The sequence below is a fragment of the Crocuta crocuta genome, unplaced genomic scaffold, assembly GCF_008692635.1.
Source record: "Crocuta crocuta isolate KB4526 unplaced genomic scaffold, BGI_CrCroc_1.0 scaffold149, whole genome shotgun sequence".
Classification (NCBI taxonomy): Eukaryota; Metazoa; Chordata; class Mammalia; order Carnivora; family Hyaenidae; genus Crocuta; species Crocuta crocuta.
Window position 1 is genome coordinate 2,221,215 of NW_027551561.1, and position 27,107 is coordinate 2,248,321.

The window sequence follows — 27,107 nt, forward strand, 5'->3', positions numbered from 1 at the left end:
TTTTTTATAATTGATTTTTAGTTTCATTCCATTGTGGTAGGAAAAGATATTTTGTATGATTCCATTCTTTTAACATTTAAAAAAAAATATTTATTTCTGAGAGAGAGAGATAGAGAGTCAGCGTGAGCATGGGAGGGTCAGAGAGAGAGGGACACACAGAATCTGAAGCAGGCTCCAGGCTCTGAGCTGGCTGTCAGCACAGAGCCCAACACGGGGCTCGAACCCACGAACCATGAGATCATGACCTGAGCTGAAGTCGGATGCTCAACCGACTGAGCCACCCAGGTGCCCCTCTTTTAACGTTTTTAAAAAAGTTTATTTCTTTTGCAGAGAAAGAGAGCACACATAGGGGAGGAGCAGAGAGAAGGAGAAATAGAATCCCAAGCAGGCTCTGCACCATCAGCGGAGAGCCTGATGTGGGGCTCGAATTCACAAATGATGAGATCATGACCTAAGCTGAGATCAAGAGTCAGACGCTTAACTGACTACACCACCTAGGCACCCCTCAATCTTTTAGCATTTATTAAGACTCATTTTGTGGGGTGCCTGGGTGGTTCAATCATTTGGGCATCCAACTTCGGCTCAAGTCATGATTTCACAGTTCGTGGGTTCAAGCTCTACATTGGGCTCTGGCTGACAGCTTGCTCAGAGCCTTGAGCCTGCTTGGGATTCTGTGTCTCCTCTCTTTGCCACTCCCCTGCTTGTGCTCTGTCTCTCAAAAACAAATAAATGTTAAAAAAAAAAAAGACTCATTTTGTGGCCTATCATATGGTCTCCAGTTCCTTAATTTATAGAAGAACGTGATGTTTGCTGAAGGTCACATATTTATTTAGTTACAGAATTAGGACTGGAACCCAGGTCTTTTGATTTTCATGTTTATCATTAATACTTGATAATTTTTTTTTTTTTTTTTTTTAGGAGAAAGAGAGGGAGGGAGGGGCGGGGTGGGGGGAATCTTAAGCAGGCTCCAAGCTCAGTGTGTAGCTCAACTTAGGGCTCGATTTCACGACCTTTGGATCATGACCTGAGCGGAAATCAATAGTCAGACACTTAACTGAGTCACTCAGGCGCACCCCTGATAAGTATGTTTAAAGTGTTAAGAGGCTTCGTTTAGAATGCAATAAGGAACCACCCGGTTTCCTTGCTGGCTCTCCTGCTTTCACATATCTCTCAAAAGCAGATGTTCTTAAGGTTTCTTTTGTCTTCTACCTGCACACATTCTCTAGTTGCTTCCATGGATGGCAGCTTCTCTTCAGATTGGAATGCCAGTCCCTTGTTCCAATTCCATGCTGGTAATTTTTACATGGGTGATCTGTGAGAACCTTAGAACATGCACAGAAAGGAATTCATGTCTCTGTTCATTTCATCAGCAGCTTTCCCTACCCATCCGGTTTTTGCTAACGGTACTACTACCCATTATCCCAGTGACTCAGGGTGGGAACATGGAGGGTCAATTTAAATTTNCTCAAACTCACAACCCTGAGGTCAAGAGTTGCATGCTCTACCAACTGAACCAGACAGGTGCCCCAGCTATTAACTCTTTTGGCTTTTCTCTGCAGGGTCCTTTCCTTCCTATTTTCACTGCAACCATCTATTATTTTTACCTGTATTATTGTAGCCTTTTCTTTAATCACAGTTGTGCAATCTTTTTTGTGCAGGTGAGGGGCAGAGAAAGGGAGGGAGACACGGAATCCGAAGCAGGCTCCAGGCTCTGAACTGTGAACAAAGAGCCCGACGCAGGGCTTGAACCCACAAACTGTGAGATCATGACTTGAACTGAAGTCAGATGCTTAACCGCCTGAGCCACCCAGGCGCCCCAAGACCAAATTTCTTTTAACAACTTTCCTGTTCCTACCAATGGTGGGCCTAAGGAGAAAAAGAAGGCTAAAATGGAAGAAGATTGCAAAAGGCAAGGGTGAAATTGAGGTGTGAAAACTGCAGGCCCCCTTTCCCTGCCAATTAAAGCAGAGCCCCACTCTTTACCCTGGTGTCAAAAGAGTGTGAAAAAGGCCCAGGACTGGGCTTGGCTGAAAAAAAAAAACAAAACAGGAGCAAGGTAGGGCAGAAGTTGGTTTCAGTGAGGAAGGCCTGTCATTATAAAAACCGTTACAGCCTCAGGCTTTCTCTGCCTGCAAGTCCAGGCGTTGGCCTTCGGTCACAGCCCAGGCTCCCTCGCTCACTCTCTTCAGGGGCCATCCTGGCGGCCTCCGCGCGCGCCCCCCACGTCTCTCTTCCCTCCCTCTCTCAGGATTGCTCTCTCCCTCCCACCGTCTCAGTTCCCGCCTCAGAGCTCCAAAGCCGGCGGAGACCACGGAGGAGGGGCTTCTGGCTGGTTCCAGCCTCTTCGGGCTTTGAGCTCCTGGACCCGCCCCCCGCGCCAGTTGCCAGGGAGCGGTTGCCATAGAGCTGAGCAGTTGTCCGCGTGCGCAGGCGGAAGTCCCGGATTGAGGCGCCGCCATTTTTGCTGCCCAGACACGGAGCGAGAGGCAGAGAGAGTCGGAGACACTATCCGCTTCCATCCGTCGCGCAGACCCTGCCGGAGCCGCTGCCGCTATGGATGATCGGGAGGATCTGGTGTACCAGGCGAAGCTGGCCGAGCAGGCTGAGCGATACGACGGTGAGTTGGAGGGGTAACGGGGGGCTGGAATTCTCGGACCCTCTGCCGCCGCCCACAGAGGCCGGGAGCCGGAGACAAAATGGCGGCATCGCCTCCGAGGCTGGCCGGGGACGTGGATTCGGGAAGTAGGAAATGGCCTGTGGGCTCCCGGAGCAGTGGGAGGCCCGAGGCCCAGGAATTTGACCCCTTTAGCGTTCTCAGCTGCAGACACTCGCGGGCCTGGAGGCCGAGGCGAGAGGGTGGAGGAGTTGGTTGTAAAATGGCGGNAACCTCTGGGCCATCTTGGGATGTGGAGAACAATTGGGTGGGGTGATGGGGGGAAGAAACACCCGTCACATGGGGGAGAGTGGCACCAGGAGCTGCAGCGCGGGCGCCTTTCAGGGAAATATGGCGGGTGGGGGCGGTGGCTTTTCCCCGGAGGCCCAATGTGGGGCGGCGGCTGTGGAGTCTCACAAAGGAGAATCCTTGCGAGCGGAGGGCTTCTTTGGGTTTGTGGCGGGGGGGAGGCTTTGGNTGAGGGGTGAGGAAGGACAGAGTGGGAATCACTGCAGTTCATCCTTGAGCGAAGGCCAGCTGAGGTGCTGCGATCGGATTTCCTTTCCGTAGGCCGGCACACCTTGTATTGAGTGATTTTTAGGCTTTACGTTCAATCAACCTTGCTTTCTTCTGGGGAGATCTAGAAAGAACCTCGCTCACGGTGCCTTTCGTCGGACTTACCCTGGAGAGCTCGGAAGTTCCTGTAATCATTTTCTGGCATTCTTAGCTGGGGGTTCTGGTGGATAAAGCGTTGAACAGGAAACAAGGAGACCATGATTCTTAGTCCTTTACATGCCCGTGCCTCAGTTTACCAGTTTGTAAAAATGATGACTTTCCTGTTTGCAGGCACCGTTATGACCAATGAAAAGACCTGTTGGAAAATAAAGTTCTTTCAAATAACGTTTAGCAACTGTATTTTGGTTGACTCCCCCGTCTTGGAATGCGTGTTTGTACTTGATGGGGGGATCTTAATCTATCTGAAGGACTCAGCTGAGGGTTGGGTTATTGAATTTTGAACACAGGGCATCCCAGGAGATCGTATTTTCTTTTTTCTATTTTAAAGAAATGTCTTTGTGTACAGATTTGAACAGTTCTTTGTTCATTGCGCCTTTGCCCCTTAAAGGTTCTTGAGTCATTTTTTTCAGAACTTGATCGAAATGTCCATTGTGTGTTTAGTCATCTTTCAGGTTGCTGCTTTTTAAAATTGCCCTCACTCCCTCCATTTTGGACCTAGTAGGTACTTGAATTGCCCCACATCCGTTAAACTGTAGTATTATAAAAACAAAAAAAACCTTATATGTGGTTTCTGTGGTTTTCATGCTGTTCAGGGGTGAGACAAGGTTGGAATCAAGTGCCAGTGATCTTCAGATTTTTTTCATAATTACTGAAGCCATTTAATTTTCAAAATGTTATGTAGGGCCCATGCTTTCCTTGAATGCCAGGTTGGTCATGTGAATAACCTAAGGGGTAGTCCCAGTATATCATCATGCATGAGAATTCAAGAATTTGAAAATTAGAAAAGGCCAGGAACTCCAGTTGCATTTTGTAAATCCTTAAATGTCTATTTGTATTGAACAAGGTTCTTGTTGGGAGGGGGAGGGAAATAAGATGGGGAAGTACAGCTCAAGGTCAGATTTGTCTTTATTTCCGTGTTTAAAAGTGAAACAATGTAGGTGTGCTTCTTGTGGAAGTTTTTCTTCTTTACCCTTATGCACCAGATAGGTTCCTCTCTTAATCTTATTATTGTCCTTTTGTGGGGGGGGGGGGGGTTGAAATTATATTTGAATGCTTTCTGGTCTGTAAGGATTTAGGCTCAGATCCTCAAATTAGGATTTTAAAACTGATTTTGGAAGCTCATAATTGTAGCTTCCAAATAAGTCATGGTTACTGATAATATTGGAGCTTGGTGCTGAGGAATTTTAAGCAAAGCCCTTCTTGGTTATTCAACGTAGTGTTACCTAGAGAGCCACCTCATTAAGTTATTTAAATGTTAAGTGTCTCCTTCAGGATGTAAAGAGGGGAAGGAAATAGGATCTACCAGGTGGGAAGGAAGGAACTGTGACTGTCGGGGCACAACATAGGGAGGAATTCATTGGGGAGGAAGAAGAGGAAAGCAGTCATCAGGAAGCAGCCTCTACCTGTGCTCGCGGCTTTATTGCGTGCAATAATTCAGTTTTATTTGTGGTGACAAAAATTCCTCATAGTTTTAGTCACTGAACAATATGTGGTGTGGGGAATGGAAGAAAAGAAGAGTGCATTTGAATGATTTGGTTTTGGGTTGGAGTAAATAACTGGCTTTTCTGGTTCCTGCGGCGTCTTTTATTTTGCATACTCTGTTGAACCTAATACTTCTTTGTATCATCAATAAATTATATTCTGGGGAATTGGAATCAACTTATATGGGTTATTTAATGGTACTGGAGGAAGAGCTAAGCTGTGTTCAGGAAAAGGACACTTTGGGGTTGCAGATAGGAAATACTGAAGTTTGGGGCTGGGGGTGTTCACCTTGGAGATTAAATTTAGCCTCCCCTCACTCTTACCCTTCAGAGTGTAAGAAATAGTTTTTCTGACATTGGTAGTATTAAGCATTCCTGAACTAAGTCTTAACATTCCCGTATACATGAACCACACTAGTATAGAAAAGGAAAGATAAAAGGGGAATCGTGATTTTCACATTTTTCAGAGTAGAGGGGTCAGCATAAAGTACATTTGGGTTCGTGGGGTAGTTGCTGGTTTTCTCCTTTCTTACCTTTTCCCTGTGATGATTGGCTCCTTGTGGGGTAGGGGTAAAGTTTTGATGGTCACTTTTGATTCACTCTATGAATGAATGCATTTATTCTAAGTTACTTATTTGAGAGCTGTCCTTTTGAAACACCAGAGCCTCATCTCTAGCTTACTCTGTAGCCAGTGAAGGGTGGGAACATGTTGTGAATAAATTCCTTAATAGACGTTAGGGGGGAAAAAAGGATAAATCGTAAATTAACTTTAGTAACAAGTTTCAAACAGGTTACTATCAATTCTTTGAATGTAGGACAGTAATAATTTTTATTATTGCTATTTCAGCTAATGCTGAAATTGCTATTTTAGCTCATGGGAGTTAACTTTATTGAATATAATTTTTTTTTCCTGCTTAAACATAAGCAGAATTGGATAATGCAATTAAAAAATATCCCTTTTACAGGTAGCCTTTAGCCTTCATAGTTAATTTTTTTTTAAGTTTTCTTTTTATTTTTTTGAGAGAGACAGCATAAATGGGGAGGGGCAGAGAGAGAGGGAGACACAGAATCCAAAGCAGGCTGCAGGTTCTGAGCTGTCAGCACAGAGCCCCATGTGAGGCTTGGACCCACAGACCATAAGATCATGACCTGAGCCGAAGTCGGACGCTTAACTGACTGAGCCACCAGGGTGACCCTAGCCTTAATATTAAAAAAAATTTTTTTTGAACATGTATTTATTTTTGAAAGACTGAGACAGAGTGTAAGCAGGGGAGGGGCAGAGAGAGGGATAGACAGACTCTGAAGCAGGCTCCAGGCAGGGGAGGGGCAGGGAGAGGGAGAGGGAGAGAGAGAGAGAGAGAGAGAAACAGACTCTGAAGTAGGCTCCAGGCAGCTTGTCAGCACAGAGTCCGACTTGGGGCTTGAACTCCTGGACTGTGAGATCATGACCTGAGCTGAAGTCAAATGCTTAACCCACTGAGCCACCCAGGTGCCCTAGCATTCATATTTAATTAAAGCGGATGCTCTTTAGTGTTTAGACCTTTTTTTTTTTAAACACTTAAAACATCTTTTCCCACGTGGGGCAGGAACTCACGATGCCAAGATCAAGAGTTGCATGCTCCACCAATTGAGCCAGCTAGGCACCCCTGCTTTAGACTTTATATATATCAGTATTGTGCACAGGGGGCAAATTTCAGTTTATTTTGTTGGTTTCCCAAACTATGGAATATAATGAAATCATTGTAATTTGAGATGATGGGAGTAAATTCTTACTATTGTGGACATTCCTAGGCATCCTTTTCTTTTCACCTTTATTTGAAAAGGTCTCAATTTGAATTCTAGTATGGGCTAGAACACATAATCTGAGCAAAATTTGGGTTCATTAAGTACAAACACGTTGTAAGTTTGTACCAACAAGAAGAGTTTTCATAATTGTCTCATAAGCTTGGTCAAAGGAATATGAAATATTTAAGACATTTCTGGATTTTCACCTGGTATAGAAAGTAAAGTAAAAGTACAACAAATGAAATATAGCCAATGAAATTTTAGTCTGGTAACTTAATGTTAAGTTTGTAACTTAATATCAGTTTTACAAATGAGTTACCAATACTTTGAGAAGTTGATCTGAGAACATTTTTTTTAAGGTTTATTTATTTTGAGAGAGAGCATGAGTGTAGAGAAAGATTTATTTTGAGAGAGCACGCGTGCAGAAAAAGAGAGAGAGAGAATCCTAAGCAGGCTCTCTGCTGACAGCACTGTTATCAAGAGTCAGACACTTAACCTGACTGAGCCACCCAGGTGCCCCTGAAAGCATAATTTAAAAAAAAAATTTTTTTTCTAGTTTTTAAAGTTTATTTTTTTGATATACAGAGAGAGAATGAGTGGGGGAGGACCAGAGAGAGAGAAGGCTACAGAGGTTCTGTTCTGAAGCAGGCTCTGTGCTGACAGAGAGCCCACCCAGTATGGGGCTTGAATTCATGAAGTGTGAGATCATGACCTGAGTTGAAGTCAGATGCTTAACCCACTGAGCCACCCAGGCACCCCAAAAGCATAATGTTTTAAGAAAAGTTTTGGTGTTTCATTTATTTTAATTTTTAAATGTTTATTTACTTTTGGGAGAGACAAGAGTGTGAGCAGGGAGGGGCAGAGAGGGAGACACAGGCTCTGCTCTGTCAGCTTAGAGCCTGACTTGGTGCTGGAACTCATGAGCGAGCAGAGCCCAGTGTGGGGCTCGAATTCACAAAGTGAGAGATCATGACCTGAGTCAGAGTCGGACGCTTTAACTGACTGAGCCACTGAGCTGCCCCCAAAAGCATAATTTTTAAAAAGAAGGCTGTAGGCTGATTTTACAGCATTTTTTTTTACTTCATATTTAAGACAAGTGTATATTTAAACAGCAATGACAGAAGTAAGATAAAGGTTACATATTTAGACTTTATAGAACACCACATTTATATAGAACTTCACAATTCACAAACATTTTTACTTATTTCATATATCAATGAACTAGGTAATGTTACATCTATTTTATGGTTCAGGAAAGTGAATTTGAGATTAAATGTTTTTTTTTTCCTCTACCACATGGGTTGGCTAGTAAATGGCAAAGCCAGAACTTGTCTGCTGACCTTTAGACCAGTACTCTTATTTCTCCTAAGCCACAAAAGAGACTTATGTGTAACTAAGTAAGGTAGTACGCTGAGGAATTTGTGTGTACTTATTTTTTTAGTGGTTCAAATAATAATGTGTCCTGGTATTTAAGACTTGTGTCTATCATAAATAGTAGACAAGGCATCTTCATGCTTTTCTAAAGAAACCTCGTGTTTTCAAAACAATCCCAACTTAGGACACCTGGCTGGCTCAGTTGGAAGAGTGTGGATTCTTTAATTTTTTTTTTTTTAACATTTATTAAAATTTTTAAAATATTTTCAAGAAAGAGTATGAGTGGGGGAAGGGCAGAGGGAGGGAGACACAGAATCCCAAGCAGGCTCCTGGCTCTGAGCTGTTGGCACTGAGCCCGAGGTGGGGCTCAAACCCAGGAACCTTGACCTGAGCCGAAGTTGGGTACTTAAACGCTTAACCAAGTGAGCCACCCTAGTGTCCCATAGTGTGCGATTCTTAATCTTGGGGTTATGAGCCCAGCCCCATGTTGGGTGGAGAGATTATTTGTAAAAAAATAATAAACTTAAAAAAACTCCTGTTAAGGCACAGTGAATGAAGTTAGAATGAGGGCTTTTAGGTAATCTCAAAATGTGTGCTTGCATACGGTTTCCTTGCTTTGTCATGTCTATGCTAGGGTATGGTTATTGCCAGGCATTTCTGCAAAAATTGCTTTTTACAAACATCTCTCCGTCCACACCCTCCCCCTTGTCTTGATGAATGCTACCTATAAATGAATGATGTAGTTGTAACACTTTTAGGACGTGGCAAGGTTGGCAAATGATTTGCAAATGTTCCAAATATTAGCCTAGAGAACTGTCCGACAGAATCCATTAAGGGGTAGTGAGGAACAGTAGCAAGAAGTTACCTATACTGTTTCTTAAATGATCAGTTAACAGCAAATTGGTTTGCCAGCATAATTCTATGGTTTGAGCCCATTAAATATTCATGTAAGGCATGATAACTGGGTCATAATAACTGCCATAATAATGAAAGGGTCATTGTAATTTATCATTCAGATCAGGATACATTAATGAAGGGGTACCGATTCATAATAGTACCAGGAGAAGCATAAACTAGGATTGTTTGGAGATGCAAACTTGCCTTATGGTTATTGTACTTAAGACCATTTGTTCTTACTCATTTCATTTAGATTCATACAAAAGTTCCTAAGTTGTCTGTCTCTGTCACAGATCTAAGTCCACTTCTTTCTGAAATGAAGTTAATGTTTGACTCTGGAACCTAAGTGTATTCAAAAGGAAAGAGAAAGATTTCCTCCTCCTCTCTTGGGGAATAGAAAAGTCAGGGACATGGTAGTTGCTGAAAGTAGAGTTTGCTGCCATACCAACTGGTGGACCTGACTGATAGTGTCAAAGCCAAGTATGTTAGTTTTATGTCTGCCTTGAGCTAGATCTGTGATTTTGATGCATGCAGTGGATTTGACTTAGAGAAGCTCAGGTCATGATCTCACAGTTTGTGTCAGCTCAGAGCCTGCATGGGATCCTCTGTCTCCCTCTCTGCACCTCCTCTGCTTGTTCTCTCTCCTCCTCTGTCTCTCCCCCCACCCCCATCTCAAAAATAAGTGTAAAAAAGATCTTTAAGAATAGTTAGGTGTTAGTACCCAGTGTCTGTCCCAAGCTTGTAACTTTTTCCCCATGTACGTTTTTATAGTTTCACCCATACCTTGTTATGACAATTCTGTAGAACACTGAATTGTTTAGTTTAGAAAACATGACCATGATCCTGGTTTATCTTGTCTGAAGTTTAATCTTGTATCTGTAGCCCTTCTTCCAGTGATCTAGCATAATAGCTGGGCAGATGTCATTGGTAAGCTTGATTTGTGATCAGATGAGGATTTTATCTAGCTAAAGCAATATGAAATACGTTTAACTTTCACTTATGAAATTTGAAGGAGACACGTTGCATTAAAATTTATGATTTTTCATATTTTGGGGGATGTGGTATAGTGCAGAGGCCTTGGAACCCTTGTATTCCTTGTCTGTAGAAGGACGATTAATGATTACTTGTCTTGCCTGCTAATTTACAGGGTTATGAAATTATACGGTTCAGTAAAGGGCAGAGTATTCCTGTCTTCTGGTGTGAAAGATGAAGTAAATTTTTGCTGTGGATATACTATGGCCAGATTATAAGGTGACCTATCTCTTTTGAGTTATTCCTAGTAAGTGTACTCTTGTGTTAGTCTGAGTTACATTTGTATAAAGAAAAATTAGTTCTGAAAATCTTTAATTGTAACTCAAATCTGAATATTTCCATATCCCGAAAGTGAAGGTTGTTCAAATTATTCCAAAGGAATATAATCTATAATTTGGCCGTGTTGAGCTAGTATGTAGTTCTTTTGATATTAATTCCAGGTTAATATTCAGGAGAATGTTCATGTCTCTCTGACAAATAGACCACCTGTTGTGTGTGGACCTGGAATGAAAGATTCCATAGAATAAAAATATAATTTAGGATTAAAATATTTTTGTTAGCAGTCTGAAGATTACTGGCTAGAAACATATTGATAAAATTTATAACCAGTTTTGTGAACTGTGGTTTCTAAAGTTCTTGGGCAGTGAAAGGGTTCTGATTAATAAAATGCTACCAATTAACACTACTTATACCTTGGTGGTTAGTCATTTGAGGTCTTTGTAGGTAGGACCTTGGAATGGTTATTGTGAACACCTTTGTGTTGGAGAAATGTCTCCTACTTAAGAATTTTTGTGATTTGGGGTGCCTGGGTGCCTCAGTCGGTTAAGCGTCCGACTTCGGCTCAGGTCATGCTGTCACGGTTCGTGGGTTTTAGCCCTTTGTCGGGCTCTGTGCTGACACCTCAGAGCCTGGAGCCTGTCTTTGGATTCTGTGTCTCCCTCTCTCTCTGACCCTCCCCTGCTCATGCTGTCTCTATCTATCAAAAATAAATAAAACATTAAAAAAACTTGTGTGATTGATTTTCTTGATTGTATGTGTTGTCTTAAGTAGTAAAACTTTATAAGAAGACTATCATGAAAATTTCAAAATATTGTGTGCTCTTTGACTAGTAAATATCACTGACAGTTGTGATTTTATTTTTTAATGTTCTAGAAGAGAGCTCATGCCTGTGTGAGTGGGGGAGGGGCGGAGAGAGAAACCCAAGCAGGCTTCAGGCTGTCAGCACAGAGGACTCCAACCCATGAACCCTGAGATTGTGACCTGAACCAAAATCAAGAGTTGGACGCTTAAATGACTGAGCCACCCAGGCGCCCCCATTATGATTTTATTCTTAGATTTTCCAAAACGAATTCATTAATAGAAATTTTTTTTCTGTGCAAAATAGATTACTCTTTCACAACTTAAAACTTGAAAATTTGGCGAGGGTTTCTTGGCTAAGAGACTTAGGAAAATAAGTGAAATTAGTAATAAATTTGAATAGTATCACCTTTCTTTTAAACTGTGTCAGTACAAGGGTTATTTTTGATGACTTTTTTTTCTTGATGTATTCCAAAACAAGACTTCTTGTTGGTGTCTTCTAATTCTGCAGAAATATGAGAAGAGATTTAGACTTTAACCTCAGTGTCTTAGGTCACTTAACTTGCCAGTCTCTTTTCTTTTCTTTTTAAATCTCTTATTTTCTATCTCTGTTTTCTTTGCACATCATCTTTTTTGATTCTGTCAAGGCTTAACATTTTTGGCTGCCTGGGGGGATATTCTCTTAAACTCTTAAGAAAGCTCCTGTTTTGATGGAGTAAGGAAATTCCCCACTTCCCCCAATATTGAGACTGATGAGATGGTACTTTTTTGCAGTGAAAATTGTAGAATCTGGGTAGAAGGTTGCCCTGCTTAAAAAAAATTTTTTTTTTTTTTAAAGCTTATTTGGAGAGGGAGAGAGAGAATGCACAAGTGGGGAAGGGGCAGAGAGGAGAGACAGAATCCCAAGCAGGTTTTGTGCCAGCAGCCTTTTTTTTTTTTTAAAGCTTATTTGGAGAGGGAGAGAGAGAATGCACAAGTGGGGAAGGGGCAGAGAGGAGAGACAGAATCCCAAGCAGGTTTTGTGCCAGCAGCCTTTTTTTTTTTTTAAAGTGGTATAAATTAAAAATTTTAATTATGCGAATATTACCTATATCTTTCAAAATTACAAGCAAAGTAAATTGCCCCACCTTTTTATGCAGTAAATGAATTTAACAGTGTTGACCTTGACTCTTATGAGTAGCTGTTGGGAGCAAAGGCAGTGGAAGGTTGGATTTTCTCTGGTTTGTAACATCGCTTGCTCAACTTTTCTGGGAGGTGTTCTTGCCGCACCCCAAGTGTTTGCGGTCCTCTTCCTGGTCCCCTTCTCAGGTCTGCAGGTGGGGACATCTGCCCCCAGCAGAGGCCCCCTTACAGGCCAGCCTGTGGCCTCACCAGAGGGAAGCTGACTTGTGTGTGGACGGGGGTCGACTACACGGCTTGAAGGTTTGAGCAGAGAATGGGAGAGCCACGTCCCGCTTAGCTTGTGGACTTCCTCCATCAAGTACACACAGTGGTTATCAGAGTAGGGAAATAGACGTTAGGGCTTTAATCCACTTAAATAAAACTTAAAAATTCAACATGTCAGGCTCAGTGAGATCATGATCTGAGCCGAGACCAAGAGTCTGACGCTTAACAGACTGCGTCACCCAGGCACCCCAAAGTTGTCCTGTTTCTGCCTAGCAGAAGCTAGTTGGGAAGATTTTAAATTTCTTCAGAAGGCTTAGATAAGATTTTTTTGCCTGTTTCCAGGGAAGATATGAGTTAATGTTAGAGTGAGAGGTGCTTCTGTTGAGGCTGGTACAAGAAGAAAAAATTGTATGTGCTTGAATGTCAAGATTATTGTGTCTTGAAAGCCTTAGTATTCAGAGTATTAAAAAGTAAATTCCAAAGGCATTTGACAAATACATAATGAGATCCAACTATGTACCAGGCACTGTTCTAGACACTTGGGATTCATCGTTAAACAAAGAGTGTCTTCAAGGAGTTTATGTTGTAGTGAATGTATAAATGTTTTTAGAATTGTTCTTCTGTTAGTATGTGTAACTGAGTTAATTTGAATTAATAACAACAATGATGTTTAATATAATGCACTATACCTGATGCTAGTCTCTGTCCTGTATCAAGGACTGGAAAACTACAAATGTACTTTATTGACTGCTGTTGTCAAGTGGTGCTAACAAACTGAAAATCTTTAAAAGGTTTTCACTGAATCTGTGATAATAAAATACTATAATAACATCTATTAACTATGCCAGTTCCTTATTTCTCTCAATCCTCAGAAAACTCCCTGCAAATAGATATACCACTCATTTTACAGGTAAGGATTAAGAACTTTAGGAAATGTTGACAGAAACATAGGTAACAGAAAATAGGTAACATCAGTGGGATGGATGTTATCCTCCCAGGCTGATTAACTTCTGTGCTTCTATGTAAACATTAGTCCAGACTCCTTGAAGCTCTTATTTCTGTTCCATGGATTTATTTATTTGTTTATTTTTTAATGTTTATTTTTGAGTGAGAGAGACAGACACAGAGCATGAGCGAGGGAGGGACAGAGAGAGGAGACAGAGAATCTGAAACAGGCTCCAGGTTCTGAGCTGTCAGCACAACGCCTGATGTGGAGCTCGAACTCAAGAACCCTGAGATCATGACCTGAGCTGAAGTCAGATGCTTAACTGATTCAAGCACCCCTCTGTTCCATAGATTTTATTTATTTATTTATGTATTTATTTTTTCCATAGATTTTAATTTTGTAACTTAAAAGTTGCTTCGAAGAGTCTTTTGACTTAATTTCTCTCTGTTTAACTTTTTCTTTCGAGAGGGAGAGTGCGGTAGGGGCAGAGAAAGATAGAGAGAATCCCAAGCAGGCTCTGCACCATCAGCTCAGAGCCTGAAGCAGGAGGTTCAAACCCACTAACCTTGAAATCATGACTTGAGGTGAGATCAAGAGTTGGACATCCAAATGACTGAGCCACCCAGGTGTCCCTTTTTAAAAAATTTAAAAAAAGTTTGTTTACTTTTGAGAGAGTGTACACTCATGATTTGGGGAGGGGCAGAGAGAGAGGGCAGGCCCCTAGCTGCCATCATAGAACCTGATGCAGAACCTGATGGTGGGGCAAACCCACTAGTTGTGAGATCAGGACCAGAGCAGAAACCAAGAGGCGGACACTTATTTTTCTGAGCCACCCGGGTGCCTCTAGCATTTTCTTTCATATGGAGATGGGTATGTAGATTGAGTATATTTTCCAGTGGAGAGGCAACAGGAGATAGTAGAACAAGCACTGGAGAAGAGTCATTAAATTTAGGGAGAGGTCTGTCATGTTCAGACTTTATCTGCAGTATTCTCCCTTTAGACATGGTTACTTTTTTTTATTTAAAACTTTTTTTTTAATGTTTTATTTATTTCTGAGAGAGTGAGAGAGACAGCGTGAGCAGGGGTGGATCAGAGAGAGGGAGACACAGAATCCGAAGGAGGCCTCAGGCTCTGAGCTAGCTGTCAGCACAGAGCCCGAAGTGGGGCTTGAACCCATGAACTGTGAGATTATGACCTGAGCCGAAGTCGGACGCTTAACCAACTGAGCCACCCAGGCGCCCCTAGACATGGTTACCTTCAAGGCATGTTTTTGTCATCTGTATAAGGAGAGATTTCTTTCTTTTTTTTTTTTTTTTAATATTTATTTTATGAGAGAGAAAGTGTGCGAGCTAGTGGGGAGAGAATTCTTTTTTTTTTTTTACTTTTTAAAAAGTTTATTATTTTGAGGGAGAGAGTGAGTGAGTGTGTGTGTGTGTGTTGGGGGGGAGGCAGAGAGAATTCCAAGCCGGCCTCCTGCTGTCAGCACAGAGCCCAGCGAGGGGCCATCTCACAAACCAGGGGATCCTGTAATGAACCGAAATCAAAAGTTGGATGCTAACCAACTGAGCCACCCAGGTACCTCAAGAGAGAATCTTAAGCAGGTTCCACACTCAGTGTGGAGTCTGACTCAGGGCTCGATCCCACATCCTGGGATCATGACCCGAGCCAGAATCAAGAGTGTGACGCTCAACCAACTGAGCCACCAGGCGCCTGGAGATATTTCTTTTCTGAAAGTTATTTTATGAATTTGCATGCTTAAACTATTTATTTATTGTCTTCTATATATTTAAAATGTTTCTTTTTGAGAGAGAGAGTGTAAGGGGAGGAGCAGAGAGGCGAACAGAGAATCTGAGGCAGGCTCCACGCTGACAACAGAGACGACGATGGCGGAGCTCAGTGACGGGGCTCGAACTCATGACCTGAGAAGTCAGAAGTTCAGCCAGTGCCCCTCAGGCTGCAACTTTTTAAATATTTGCCCTGTGACCAGTGAATGGAGAGGTTGGACATGAATCAGGTCTGGATTACATCTACAACTTCAGTTTTTTTGCTCCAGCCAACTTAGTTACTGGTTCATTGAATAGAAATCTTCCCTTCTCCAAGTTTACATTTGTTGAATAAATTTTTTATTTATTTAAATTTTGTTACATAAATTAACCCATTTATTAGAGGCTAGCAATGTTTCAAATGGTGGAGCTTCTATTGGTCTTTAACTTCTTCAGTCTTCTGTGACAGCAGAAGTGGTGGTGTAGGTCTAGGCACCACCTGCTATGGTGTTCCTGCAGGAACCACAATGCCAGATTCCTACAGCTCATCTTTTCGTCTTGGTTTTGCCACATAAGGAGTAAGTGTACTCCTTCCTTCCTTCCTCCTTCCCTCCCTCCCTCCCTCGTGAATACAGGAGGGTCAGAGAGAGAGAGAGGGAAACACAGAATCCAAAACAAGCTGCAGGCTCTGAGCTAGCTGTCAGCACAGAGCCCGACGCGGGGCTTGAACCCATGAACCGGGAAATCATGACCTGAGCCGAAGTCGGATGTTTAACCGACTATGCCACCCAGGCGCTCCGTATTTCTTAAAAAAAATTTTTTAATTTTATTTTTGAGAGAGTGCAAGTGGGGGAGGAGTAGAGAGAGAGAGAGAGACAGTTTCTAGGCTCTGAGCTGTCAGCACAGAGCCTGACCTGGGGCTCGAACTCAAGAACCATGAGATGATGACCTGAGCCAAAGTTGTCGCTCAACCGACTGAACCAGGCAACTCCCCCAAATTTTTTTTTAACAGTTTTTTACTTTTTGAGAGAGAGAGACAGAGTGTGAGTATGGGAGGGACAGAGAGAGAGAGAGAGAGGGAGAAAATCCAAAGCAGGCTTCAGGCTGTCCGCACAGAGCCTGATGTGGGGCTTGAACCCACAAACAGGAATTTATGATCCAAGCCAAAGTTGGACGCCCAACCACCTGAGCCACCCAGGTGCCCCATGTGCTGGCTCGTTTTCCTGAGGGAGGTACCATAACAGGTCTGGTATTTACCAACAATTCAGACTTTTCTTGGTGCATTTAGCCATGTCACTGCAAAGTAGGTCCGAGCCCAGAGAGGACAAATTTGCATTTATATTTCTACTTGTGTTGAATGAATTACGAGGTTGAACTATGTGAAATTGTCAATTTCAGTCATTTTTATTAGCTGAAGTATAGTGAACATACGATATTAGTTTTGGGTGTATAACATTGTGACTCAATTTTATAAATTGCGTGCACATGTGTGCACGTGTGTGTGAGATTTCAATAATTCTATACTTCATGCAGTATATGTACACTCACCACAGTAAGTGTAGTTTGTCACCATACCAAGTTATATTATTGACGATATTTTCTATGCTATATGTACTTTATAGTATTATGACTTACTTATCTTATAGTGTTTTGTTTTTTGTTTTTTTTTTGAGAGCGAGTGAGCATGCTCATTTGCACAGGTAAGCCTGATGCTGGGCTTGATCTCATGACCCTGAGCTCATGACCTGAGCAGAAATCAAGAGTTGGATGCTCAACTGAGTGTCACAGGTGCCCAGTGGCCTATTTATTATTTTATACCTGGAAGTTTGCACCTCAATTTCAATCATTTTTGACCTATAAAAATGATCATTTCATATAGTACAACCTAAGTTAAATGGTGGTTGGAAGGTCTGGAAGGTGAGTTCTCAATATACCCAAAGAGGCATCAGGCTTTTAAGGAAGTACCAGGGCTACTGAAATATTGTAGATGAATATTTCTGAGGTTTTGCTTTTTTACGTACTTAAATTGGTTTTACCTATTTTAATTTTCTAGGTCTTTTTTTTCTTCTCAGAATAATTGATTCAGATTTGCTCTGTTTGCAGTTCATTTAATGAAGCACTTTAAGGGTCACTGGATAGTACAACTTCTGGAACTGTGCAACATAGATACTGCAGATAAATTTCGAAAATTTCGGAGGAAAGGTGGCACATAAACATTTTTCCCCCTTCAAACAAAATGAATGGAATTTATCCATTTTTTAATTAAAAAGTTTTTTTCTCTAAGTTTATTTATTATTTTGAGAGAGAGGACGAGCAGGGGAGGGGGAGAGAGACACAATCCCAAGCAGGCCCCGCGCCATAAGTGTGGAGCCAGATGAGTGGCTCATACTCAGGTATCATGAAATCATGACCTGAGCTGAAACCAAGAATTGGATGCCTAACTGACTTGAGTCAGCTAGGTGTCTTGGGATTCCTCCCCCAACCTTTTTTTTTTTTTTTTTTTTTTTTTTTTTTTTTTTTTTATAAAAAGAAANAAAGGCCACTATGCTCACTTTTCTTTCCAGAAGAGAATTGGTCTCAATGATAGAGTTATAAGAAAATGTTAGGATTTATTAGATTATGCAATAGTAATGTGTTTCCTCAATTGCAGTCAGTAGAATCCCATTTATAAATGTGGAATTTTTCTTAAAATTCTATATTTATTTTAACTGGTATCTTCCTCCTTTCCCCTTTCTCAGTGTGAGATTCTTAGTTGCTTTCTAGCTTAGAAATCTAACAAACCCTTGACTTATTTTTCAACCTTCTACCTTAAAATTTTTTTTTAATATTTATTTTTGAGAGAAAGAGTGTGAGTGGGGGAGGGGTAGAGAGAGAGAAAGGGAGACACAGAATCTGAAGCAGGCTCCAGGCTCCGAGCTGTCAGCACAGAGCCTGACGTGGGGCTCGAACCCAGGAACTATGTGGAGATGAAAGACCCTCCCTCAGGGTCCCCCCACCAGGCAGCCCCCTCCGCTCCGGGACAGCCAGAGGTGGTGACACCCCCAGCCGCAGAGAGATAGCGGCACCTATGAACAGCCCAGCCCTCTGATCTATGATGGAGATTCTGTGGCCTCCCAGCCCCCACTGCCACCGGGCCTGTCCCCTGGCCACTACGACTCCCCGAAGAACAGCCAAAACAGCCACATCCCTGGACACTATGACTTGCCTCCAGTACCGGCACTCCCCGTCACCCCCAGTTCGGCGCCAGGACCGCTCAGGGGTCGGGTCGTGTGCAGGAGCCAGCGTCCTTCGCTGCCTGGGGCTGGGGGCAGAGCCTGCTGTACAGCCATTGGTGCAGAGAGGACCGGTAGGCCGTGAACCTGAACACGTCTAACAAGGAAGTGAATGTCTGGGAGACCGGGGCCTGGCTCCCAGGGTCCATCATGGGAGACACTGGTCGGCGGGAGGCCTGCCCTCCCTTTTGCTGTGTGAGTGTGTGTGTGTGTGCGCGCGCGCGCGCTGCACACACCCATCTGGGGCATGCACTCTGTAGTCGAAAGGCAGCCCAGACCCAGTGACCTTTAGCCACAGCCTAACTGGCCTCCTTGCCCTCACCGGGCACTTGTTGCAACCAGCTGCTCAGAAGAGACGGCGGTGAGGTTACGTGTGTGGGTGTCCCGGGCGCCCCATGGCTCTTAGGCCAGAGTCAGAACTGTCACAGGCCTTAGGGACTCTGTTGGCCTGGCCTGTCTCTCCAGCCTCACCTTGAATTGTGTTCACTGTCACTCCGTTCCAGTCACCCTGGGTTCTAGGTTCACCTAGTAGGCACACTTCTTCCTACCATGGGGACTTTGCACATCCGGTGCTCTTCTCTTCCCCTCACCTGTTAGCTGCCGCTTGTCCCTTACCTCCGGTCCTTAGGGAAGCGCCTCGCTTACTCCCTCTCTTGCGTGGTGCTGATCGGAGCTGTGTTCATCCACCCGATGCCTGCTAAAGGCCCCAGAGTACCTGCTCTCCCTGTACTGTGTTGTTTGTGTGATCATCTGATTAATTTCTGTCTCCCCTACCAGACTGTAAGCTCCCTGAAGGCAGGGATCATGTAATATGCTCAACATCAGTTCTCCTTGGCATACAGTAGGCACTCAATAAATGTTCCCCAAAGGCTGAAAAAAAAAACCCAAAAACCTGAGCTGAAGTCTGCCCTTTAGCTGATTGAGCCACCCAGGCCCCCCACTATGTGACTTTTAAGGCATGTAATTTGGGGTCCCTGGGGAATGGCCACAGGAAATGTTTTTTTCCTCTAGTTGTTAAGTTGGTTTTTCCTCTTCCTAGTAGTTAACAGATGATAATACACCATTAACGTGGCCCTTTATGCCTTCATCTTTTATTCGTCATTGCTGCAGCTTTGCTTATGACTTTCTTGATTTAGCTTTCCTCCTTTCAGAATGCTATTTGCCAACATTTCTTGAGTCATTTTGTCTTCACCTTTTATTCTTGTCTGTCAGACTGCACTAATATTGTTACCCAGTTTTCTTTCCTACACTTCTAAAAGCTGAAAGTTTTGGAACGTTAGTAGTAATATGTAAAGCAGTGTATTTTATTTTAGTTCTGTATGACTATGAAGATAATTAAAGAATGGCTTATTGTAGAGGTCCTCACATCAAGTCTAGATAGATTACCAAGTAGACCTATTTGGCTAATTAAGATGTGATTTAAATAATTAAAATTACTTCTCATTTTTATTTGACATCATAATTGGTTTTTAAGCTTAAAAATCTGAAACTGATGTTTTAAATTTACTGACACTTGTGAAGCAGAGAGGAGTTTAGGGGGACCATCATTACTAAAAATAGTAGCTGGCTTAAGTGCATTAAAATTGACTTGAGTAACTTGAATATTTTCCAGCTAAAGTATCTGTCTAGTATATTTTCTGTATATTTTTCAGTGTAGATGTATTTACATATTTGTGGAAAATTTGAAAAATCAAAGGTGGGAAGAAAACTTGTATTAATGTACATCTTTAAAAGAAATTTTTACAGTAATTTCTACATCAAATGGGCTCAAACTCAAGACCCTGAGATCAGTAGTTGCATGATCTTCTGACTGAGCCAGTGAGGTGCCCTTTTTTAATGTATCTTTTTGTCTTGTTTTGCTGAATTTTGTATTATGGTCATTTTTCTTAAATTACGAACTATTCGTAAATATTTTTATTGTCTATTTAACATATCCAGTAACAAACTCCTATAAGTTTTTGGCTAGTATATTGCTAGTAATACTGCAGTGAAATACTTCCATTCAAAATAGAATTTTCTGTAATTTAGGTTATTTGCTTAGGAGAGATTTTGAAGAGTGGAATTTACCGGTCAAAGTAAATAAACCTGGGGTCCCCATGGCTCAGTCTGACATTGGCTCAGGTCATGATCTCCTGGTTCATGAGTTCAAGCCCCTCCTCTGGCTCTGTGCTGACAGCTCAGAACCTGGAGCCTCCTTGGATTCTATGTCTAGCTTCCTTTACCCTTCTTCTGCTTGGGCACGTGCGCGCACACTGTCTCTCTAAAATAAACGTTAAAAAATAAATAAACCTGAAGCTTTTGGCCTATGTGCTGTCATTTTCTGAAAGTTTTCCATTTTATGGTACCACCAATTCGTGAATGCTCAGTGCATAATGTTTTCACTACAAGAATTTATGTATTTAGATATTTTAAATGTTACTTCAAATGTGAAATGCATATTTGTTTTAATTACAAAAGCTAAAATTAAATGTTACAAAGCCTAACAGTACAGTCCTGTCAAATAGATGCTGACAGCTTCTCTGTAATGACAGAAGTAACTATTGTTATTATTAATGGTTTGAATATCCTTTGAGTATTTTGTCTTTGCTCAAGTGTCACTGCACATATAAACACAGGAATATACCTCATTTTATAGATTTCAGGCTTGCTATTGATTTAACATGAATTATTTATATAACACTACTAAAGAAAAATGCTGCCAGTTGCATCATTGATTCATCACTGAGAAAAATCAAGATCTCATGGATGTTAATATGAAAAAATGTTTTCTAAAAGAGTGGATGTACTCATCTGTATTACATTTTTTCATGGAAACATGCATATCATTTACCATTTTCGCTCAACAAAACATTGCGGATATTAAAAATTCCTTAGAAACAAATTGGATGATGGTTTTAGCCAGACTAACATGAACATTTTATTTTTTTAAACTTTTTTAACTTTTTTTATTTTTTGTATTTTTTTAATTTCTAGGAGAGAGAGAGACAGCGTGAGCAGGGGAGGGTCAGAGAGAGAGGGAGACACAGACTCTGAAATAGGCTCCAGGCTCTGAGCTGGCAGTCAGCACAGAGCCCGACGCGGGGCTCGAACCCACGAACCGCGAGATCACGACCTAAGCGAAAGTCGGACGCTTAACCGACTAAGCCACCCAGGTGCCCCTAACAACATTTTAAAAATGTATCGTGTGTAAATCTAGGTCAGGCTAACCTGTGTTTTTGTTTTTTTTTTTTTTTTAAACGTTTATTTTAGAGATAGAGACCTAGCATGAGCTGGGGAGGGGCAGAGAGAGAGGGAGACACAGAATCTGAAGCAGGCTCCAGGCACCCAGCTGTCAGCTCAAAGCCCTATACAGGGCTCGAACCCAGAGACCGCGAGATCATGACTTGGGCCAAAGTCAGACACTTAACCAACTGAGCCACCCAGGTAACCCCCTTAATTAATTTGTTTGTTTATTTTTTAACAAGGTCAGTCTAACCTCTCAAAAAATGTCTGGAGTGCCTGGGTGACTCAGTCAAGTGTCCAACTCTTGGTTTTGGCTCAAGTCATGATCTTAGGGTTTGTGGATTTGAGCCCCTCGTCTGGCTTGTTCAAGTTTGGCAGTACAGAAAGAACCTGCTTAATGATTCTCTCTCCTTTTCTCTCTGCCCCTTCCCTGTTCACTCCTCTCCCCTCTCTCAAATTTTTTTTAAATGTTTTTATTTATTTCTGAGAGAGAGAGAGAGACAGCGCGAGCAGGGGAGGGTCAGAGAGAGAGAGAGACACAGAATCTGAAACAGACTCCAGGCTCTGAGTTAGCTGTCAGCACAGAGCCTGACGCGCGGCTGGAACCCACAAACCATGAGATCATGACCTGAGCCGAAGTTGGACACTTAACTGACTGAGCCACTCAGGCACCCCTCCTCTCCCCTCTCTAAAAATAAACTTAAAAAGTTTTTTTTTTAATTGCAGAAATTTTCATCTTTTTTCATTTTTAAGGTTTCTTTTTGAGAGTGAGTGAGCGGGGGAGGGGCAGAGAGGGGGAGAGAATCCCAAATGGGCTCCTTGCTGTTAGTTCAAAGCCCCATGCAGGGCTCAGTCTCAGAAACCATGAGATCATGACTTGAGCTGAGATTGAGTTAGATGCTTAACCAATTGAGCCACTTTAAACTTTTTTTTTAAGTTTTTAAAAAATGTTTTATATTTTATTAATTAAAAAAATTTTTTTTAATGTTTTATTTATTTTTGAGAGAGAGCGTGAGTAGGGGAGGGGTCAGAGAGAGGGAGACACAGTATCTGAAACAGGCTCCAGGCTCTGAGCTAGCTGTCAGCACAGAGCCCGACGCGCGGCTGGAACCCACGAACCATGAGATCATGACCTGAGCCGAAGTTGGATGCTTAACTGACTGAGCCGCCCAGGCGCCCCTTTATATTTTATTTACTTATTTATTTAATTTTTAATGTCTTATTTATTTTTTTGAGAGAGAGGGACAGATAGCATGAGCAGAGGAGGGTCAGAGAGAGAGGGAGACACAGAATCTGAAGCAGGCTCCAGGCTCTGAGCTGTCAGCACAGAGCCCGATATGGGGCTTGAACCCACAAACTGTGAGATCGTGACCTGAGCCGAAGTCGGACGCTCAACCGACTGAGCCACCCCGGTGCCCCTATATTTTATTTTAGAGAGAGTGAGAGAGAGAGCGCGCACTCACATGAGCAGGGAGGGGCAGAGAGAGAGGGAGATAGAGGATCTGAAGCAGGCTCTGCTTTGAGTGCAGCCCGATGTGGGGCTCGAACTCTCAAACCATGAAATCATGACCCGAGACACCCAGGTGCCTGTAAAGTTTATTGTGAGTGAGAGAGAGCCAGTGAGTGCATACTTGTGGGCCAGTGGGAGAGGGCCGGCGGAGTAGTGGAACAGTGGGGGAGAATCCTAGCTTTCAGCAAGGAGCCTGAAGCAGGGCTTGATTTCACAAACCACAAGATCATGACCTCAGTGAAGTTCTGACCTGTGCGAAGAGTTGGACTCTTAACCCACCGAGCCACCCAGGCAGGCCCCCCAAAAGAAAAACTTAAGGAATTTCCGTGTGCAGCCAGGAATCGATCATTGTATCTCATGTGCCTGACTGAATTAGAGTAACTGAGCGTGCTTATTAAAAATTTAGGCTTTTGGTCTGTACTCCAAACCTAATGCATATCTGGGGGTATACAGCTGCTTTTGACTAGATGACCTTGTAAACTTCTAGAGAGAGACTCTCAACTGTTTTTTCAGCAGTTAAGTAATTGCCAGGGTTCTTGAGTTTGAGAATATTGGAAGCTATGTAGCAGTACTGCAGAGCTTTTTGTCTGATTTTTGTCAGACTCTTAACAGTGATTAATGGTTAGGTGGATATATTTGCCCAAGTGCTGTAATAAAGGATTACTTTCTGCCTTGCCAATGATGGAATATGTAACATAACTTTAGATTTAAATTTAGCTATAAATGCTAATCAAATTTAATCTCACTTAAAAAAAATACTATCTTGTTTTTATTTATTTAAATGTTTTATTTATTTCTGAGAGAGAGAAACAGCATGAACAGGGGAGGGTCAGAAGAGAGGGAGACAGAATCTGAAGCAGAGTCCAGGCTCTGAGCTAGCTGTCAGCACAGAGCCCGACGCGGGGCTTGAACCCATGAACCGTGAGATCATGACCTGAGCCAAAGTTGGATGCTTAACCAACTGAGCCACCCAGGCGCCCTGTTAACTATCTTGTTTTAGAGTTGCACTGCATACCTTGTGGGTTTCTTAATGTTTCTTCCTTCATTTGTTGATTTCTATCATTTTTCCCTGTATCAACATCTATTTATATATTACATTTTGATCATTTGGTATAATTAGAAATTCTTCTCTCTACCTCAAAAGCGTTCCTAAGGATTTTTCCTGTAAATCCATTCTTGGGCTTTTTAATCAATAGGTATTTAGTAAGTTTTGAGAATGAGTTTCCCCTTGTGAATGACAAAAGAATATATTATAATGCCCAATATAGAGGATCTTCCAGTCCACTTTAAGGAGAATTGTGGCTAAAAACAAGATGATTTTGTATCACATAACTTATGTGATACAGGAATTTCAGAAAAGGGGAATTGAGGGCATTATGTGCTGTAATTATTAGGGAAAGCGTGAGTAATAGACGAGGTGTCCTTTGGGGGTGGATAAGATTTGGGTGGTGGGAGAGGAAGGATCTTTCAATATGTCATCGAAAGTACTGTATTGGAATTAAGCATGCGAGGCCTAAGAAAGGAGATATCTGGGCTAGAAAGAGGAAATGGAGTTCGATGATGCAAAAGCTTCTATTTATTAGGCTTGGATTCTAAACTGTTCTTTATTTAGCTCATTACTGCATCAAGCACATTGTTAACATTCCTCTGAGGGCTTATGTTTTTAAATCTTCGAAGACAGGCAAGCAAAGAAAAGGTGACATAGGTCAAATAGCTTGTACATGTATACCTAAGGCAGAAAGAAAGTCTCATCTGAATCTTTCTGGCTATAAAGGTGGTTATTTTCCAAGCAGGCTATGTTTCTCAAGGTGTGTGTGTTTTTTGGTCTACTGACTAAGAGTACAAATGACAAGAATAGTGAAAGTGTTACTAGAAAAGAACAGGACCTCTTTAGAGAGGCTTCCCCGGCATGTTTTCTGTTTCAGAAATCCTGTTTCTTTCAACACAAAGTATACTAAGTCTACTTTTATTGACTTCTAAGTCAGTTTATTAATTCTGTCCACTGTAAGCTATTTAAATTTTTCCTTAAAGAAAAATCCCAGGAGAAGCTTCCAAACCTTGAAAAATTGTTTACTTCAAATTTCCTTCCTTTATAACTTTTTAAAATTTATTTTATTAAAAAAATTTTTAATGTTATTTCTGAGAGAGAGAGAGAGACAGCATGAGCAGGGGAGGGTCAGAGAGAGAGGGAGATACAGAATCTGAAGCAGGCTCCAGGCTCTGAGCTGGCAGTCAGCACAGAGCCCGACGTGGGGCTTGAACCCACTTACCGTGAGATCATGACCTGAGCTGAAGTCAGACCCTTAACCGACTGAGCCACCCAGGCGCCCCAAAAATTTATTTTTGAGAGAGAGTGTACAAGCAGGGGAGGGGCAGAGAGAAGGAGGGGAGAGAGAGAGAGAGAGAGAGAGAGAGAATCCTATGCAGTGCACAGAGCCCTACATGAGGCTTGAACCCACAAACTGCGAGATCATGATGTGAGCCGAGACCAAGAGTTGGTCACTTAACCAACTGAGCCACCCATGTGCACCAAGATTTTTTTAATAGATTGAATTACAGTTGTGAATAATGTAAAATCTTAAGCTGTGTTTTAGCATCTCCTAAGTGATTTGGAAACCCACTCAATTGCAAATAGGCTTTAAAATGATGGCACCACAAATTTTGAGTAGACTTAAGCAGTCGAATAATTTATGATAAAGTTAAAATTGTCAAATTTGTCAGGGATTTAATGTTTAACAACCATTATAAGTTAGTTTAGCTACCTAAGACTGTTTTGTAACCAACTTAATCTGATGGGTTTATTACAGTGTAGTTACATCAAAAATCGTGTTCCTTAGAGATTATACTGAATTTGTTGTATAGTTAACTGATACTTGCCTTTAAGATTGTGAAATCAAAATTTATTTTCTGTGCTTTATGGTACAGAACTGATACTTCCAATGGAGTATTTGTTTATGTGATAGAGAAAGTGCATGGTATTTAGAAAAATCTGTGTATTCCTAAATATATATTTTTTAATGTTTATTTTTGAGAGAGAGAAAACACAAGTGGGGGAAGTGCAGAGAGAGAGACCGGAACAGGATCAGAAGCAGGCTCCGCACTGACAGCACTGAGTCAGGTAGTGAGGCCAATGCAGGGCTCAAACCTATGAACCATGAGATCATGACCTCAGCTGAAGTTAGATGCTCAACTGATTGAACCACCCAGGCACCCTTGTATATTCCTAAATATTAACAGCAAAGTGTTTGCTGCCAAGTTATTTGGATCTTTTACAGATCTGTAAGGCAGAATATTGGCTGTCATTGAATTATCTATGAATTATTGACTGTTTAGAGATTGTCCAAATTGATAATTTCATTCATTCTTTGGATATTGTGTAAGTCCAGCAGATGATCTAAAAGCATAATACCTGAACTTCAATATATGTAATCTTCCTTTTTTAAGGTTTGTTTATTATTTTTTAGCATCCCAAGCAGGCTCTGTGCTGTAAGCTGCAAGCCCAACACAGAGTTGGTACCCATAAACTGAGATCATGACCTGTGCTAAAATCAAGAGTCAGGTACTTAGCTCACTGAGCCGCCCAGGCACCCCCCTATGTATGTCTTATAAAAAATGTCTGATTTGACCTGACAACCTTGTTTTAAATTTTATTTTAGTGTGGTTTCATTGGCTTTTTTTTTTCTTTTATATTGATACACTAGTGCTTCCTTCCCTCTTTTCACAACTTCTGTACTTAGGCAGAGGGGCCATGTGAGCTGTTTTTATCAGTGAAATGTGAGCAGAACTTAGATGTATAATTGCACAGCCATTGAAAACCACTTTCCTGATTATTTTGTTTTTCCCTTTTCTGTTTTGACCAGAAATCGTCAACTATCAAAAGGCATTGTTACACACTCAAGATACCTTGTGTGAAGTCTCTGAAATTTGGGGAGCAGTTTGGTTCCCAGGCATCTCCCTGCCCCCCCCCCCACTGA

The 27,107-nt window shown here is 41.9% G+C and overlaps 1 protein-coding gene and 1 long non-coding RNA gene across 2 annotated transcripts in view; one reads left to right on the forward strand and one right to left on the reverse strand.

Moving 5' to 3' along the window:
* Positions 1-933: 933 nt before the first annotated feature.
* LOC144219586 (uncharacterized) lies at positions 934-2,364 on the reverse strand. The gene is made up of 3 exons (XR_013331467.1): positions 2,269-2,364; positions 1,605-1,716; positions 934-1,322 (listed from the first exon to the last, which is right to left on the reverse strand). It is a non-coding gene; the product is annotated as an uncharacterized LOC144219586 (long non-coding RNA).
* A 96-nt stretch (positions 2,365-2,460) lies between these two features.
* Positions 2,461-27,107, forward strand: part of YWHAE (tyrosine 3-monooxygenase/tryptophan 5-monooxygenase activation protein epsilon) — a 55,146-nt gene continuing 30,499 nt past the window's right edge. The window contains exon 1 of the mRNA XM_077749598.1: positions 2,461-2,617. Within this exon, the coding sequence (XP_077605724.1) occupies positions 2,554-2,617 (64 nt within the window). The 5' untranslated portion in view covers positions 2,461-2,553. The remainder of the gene's footprint in view (positions 2,618-27,107) is intronic.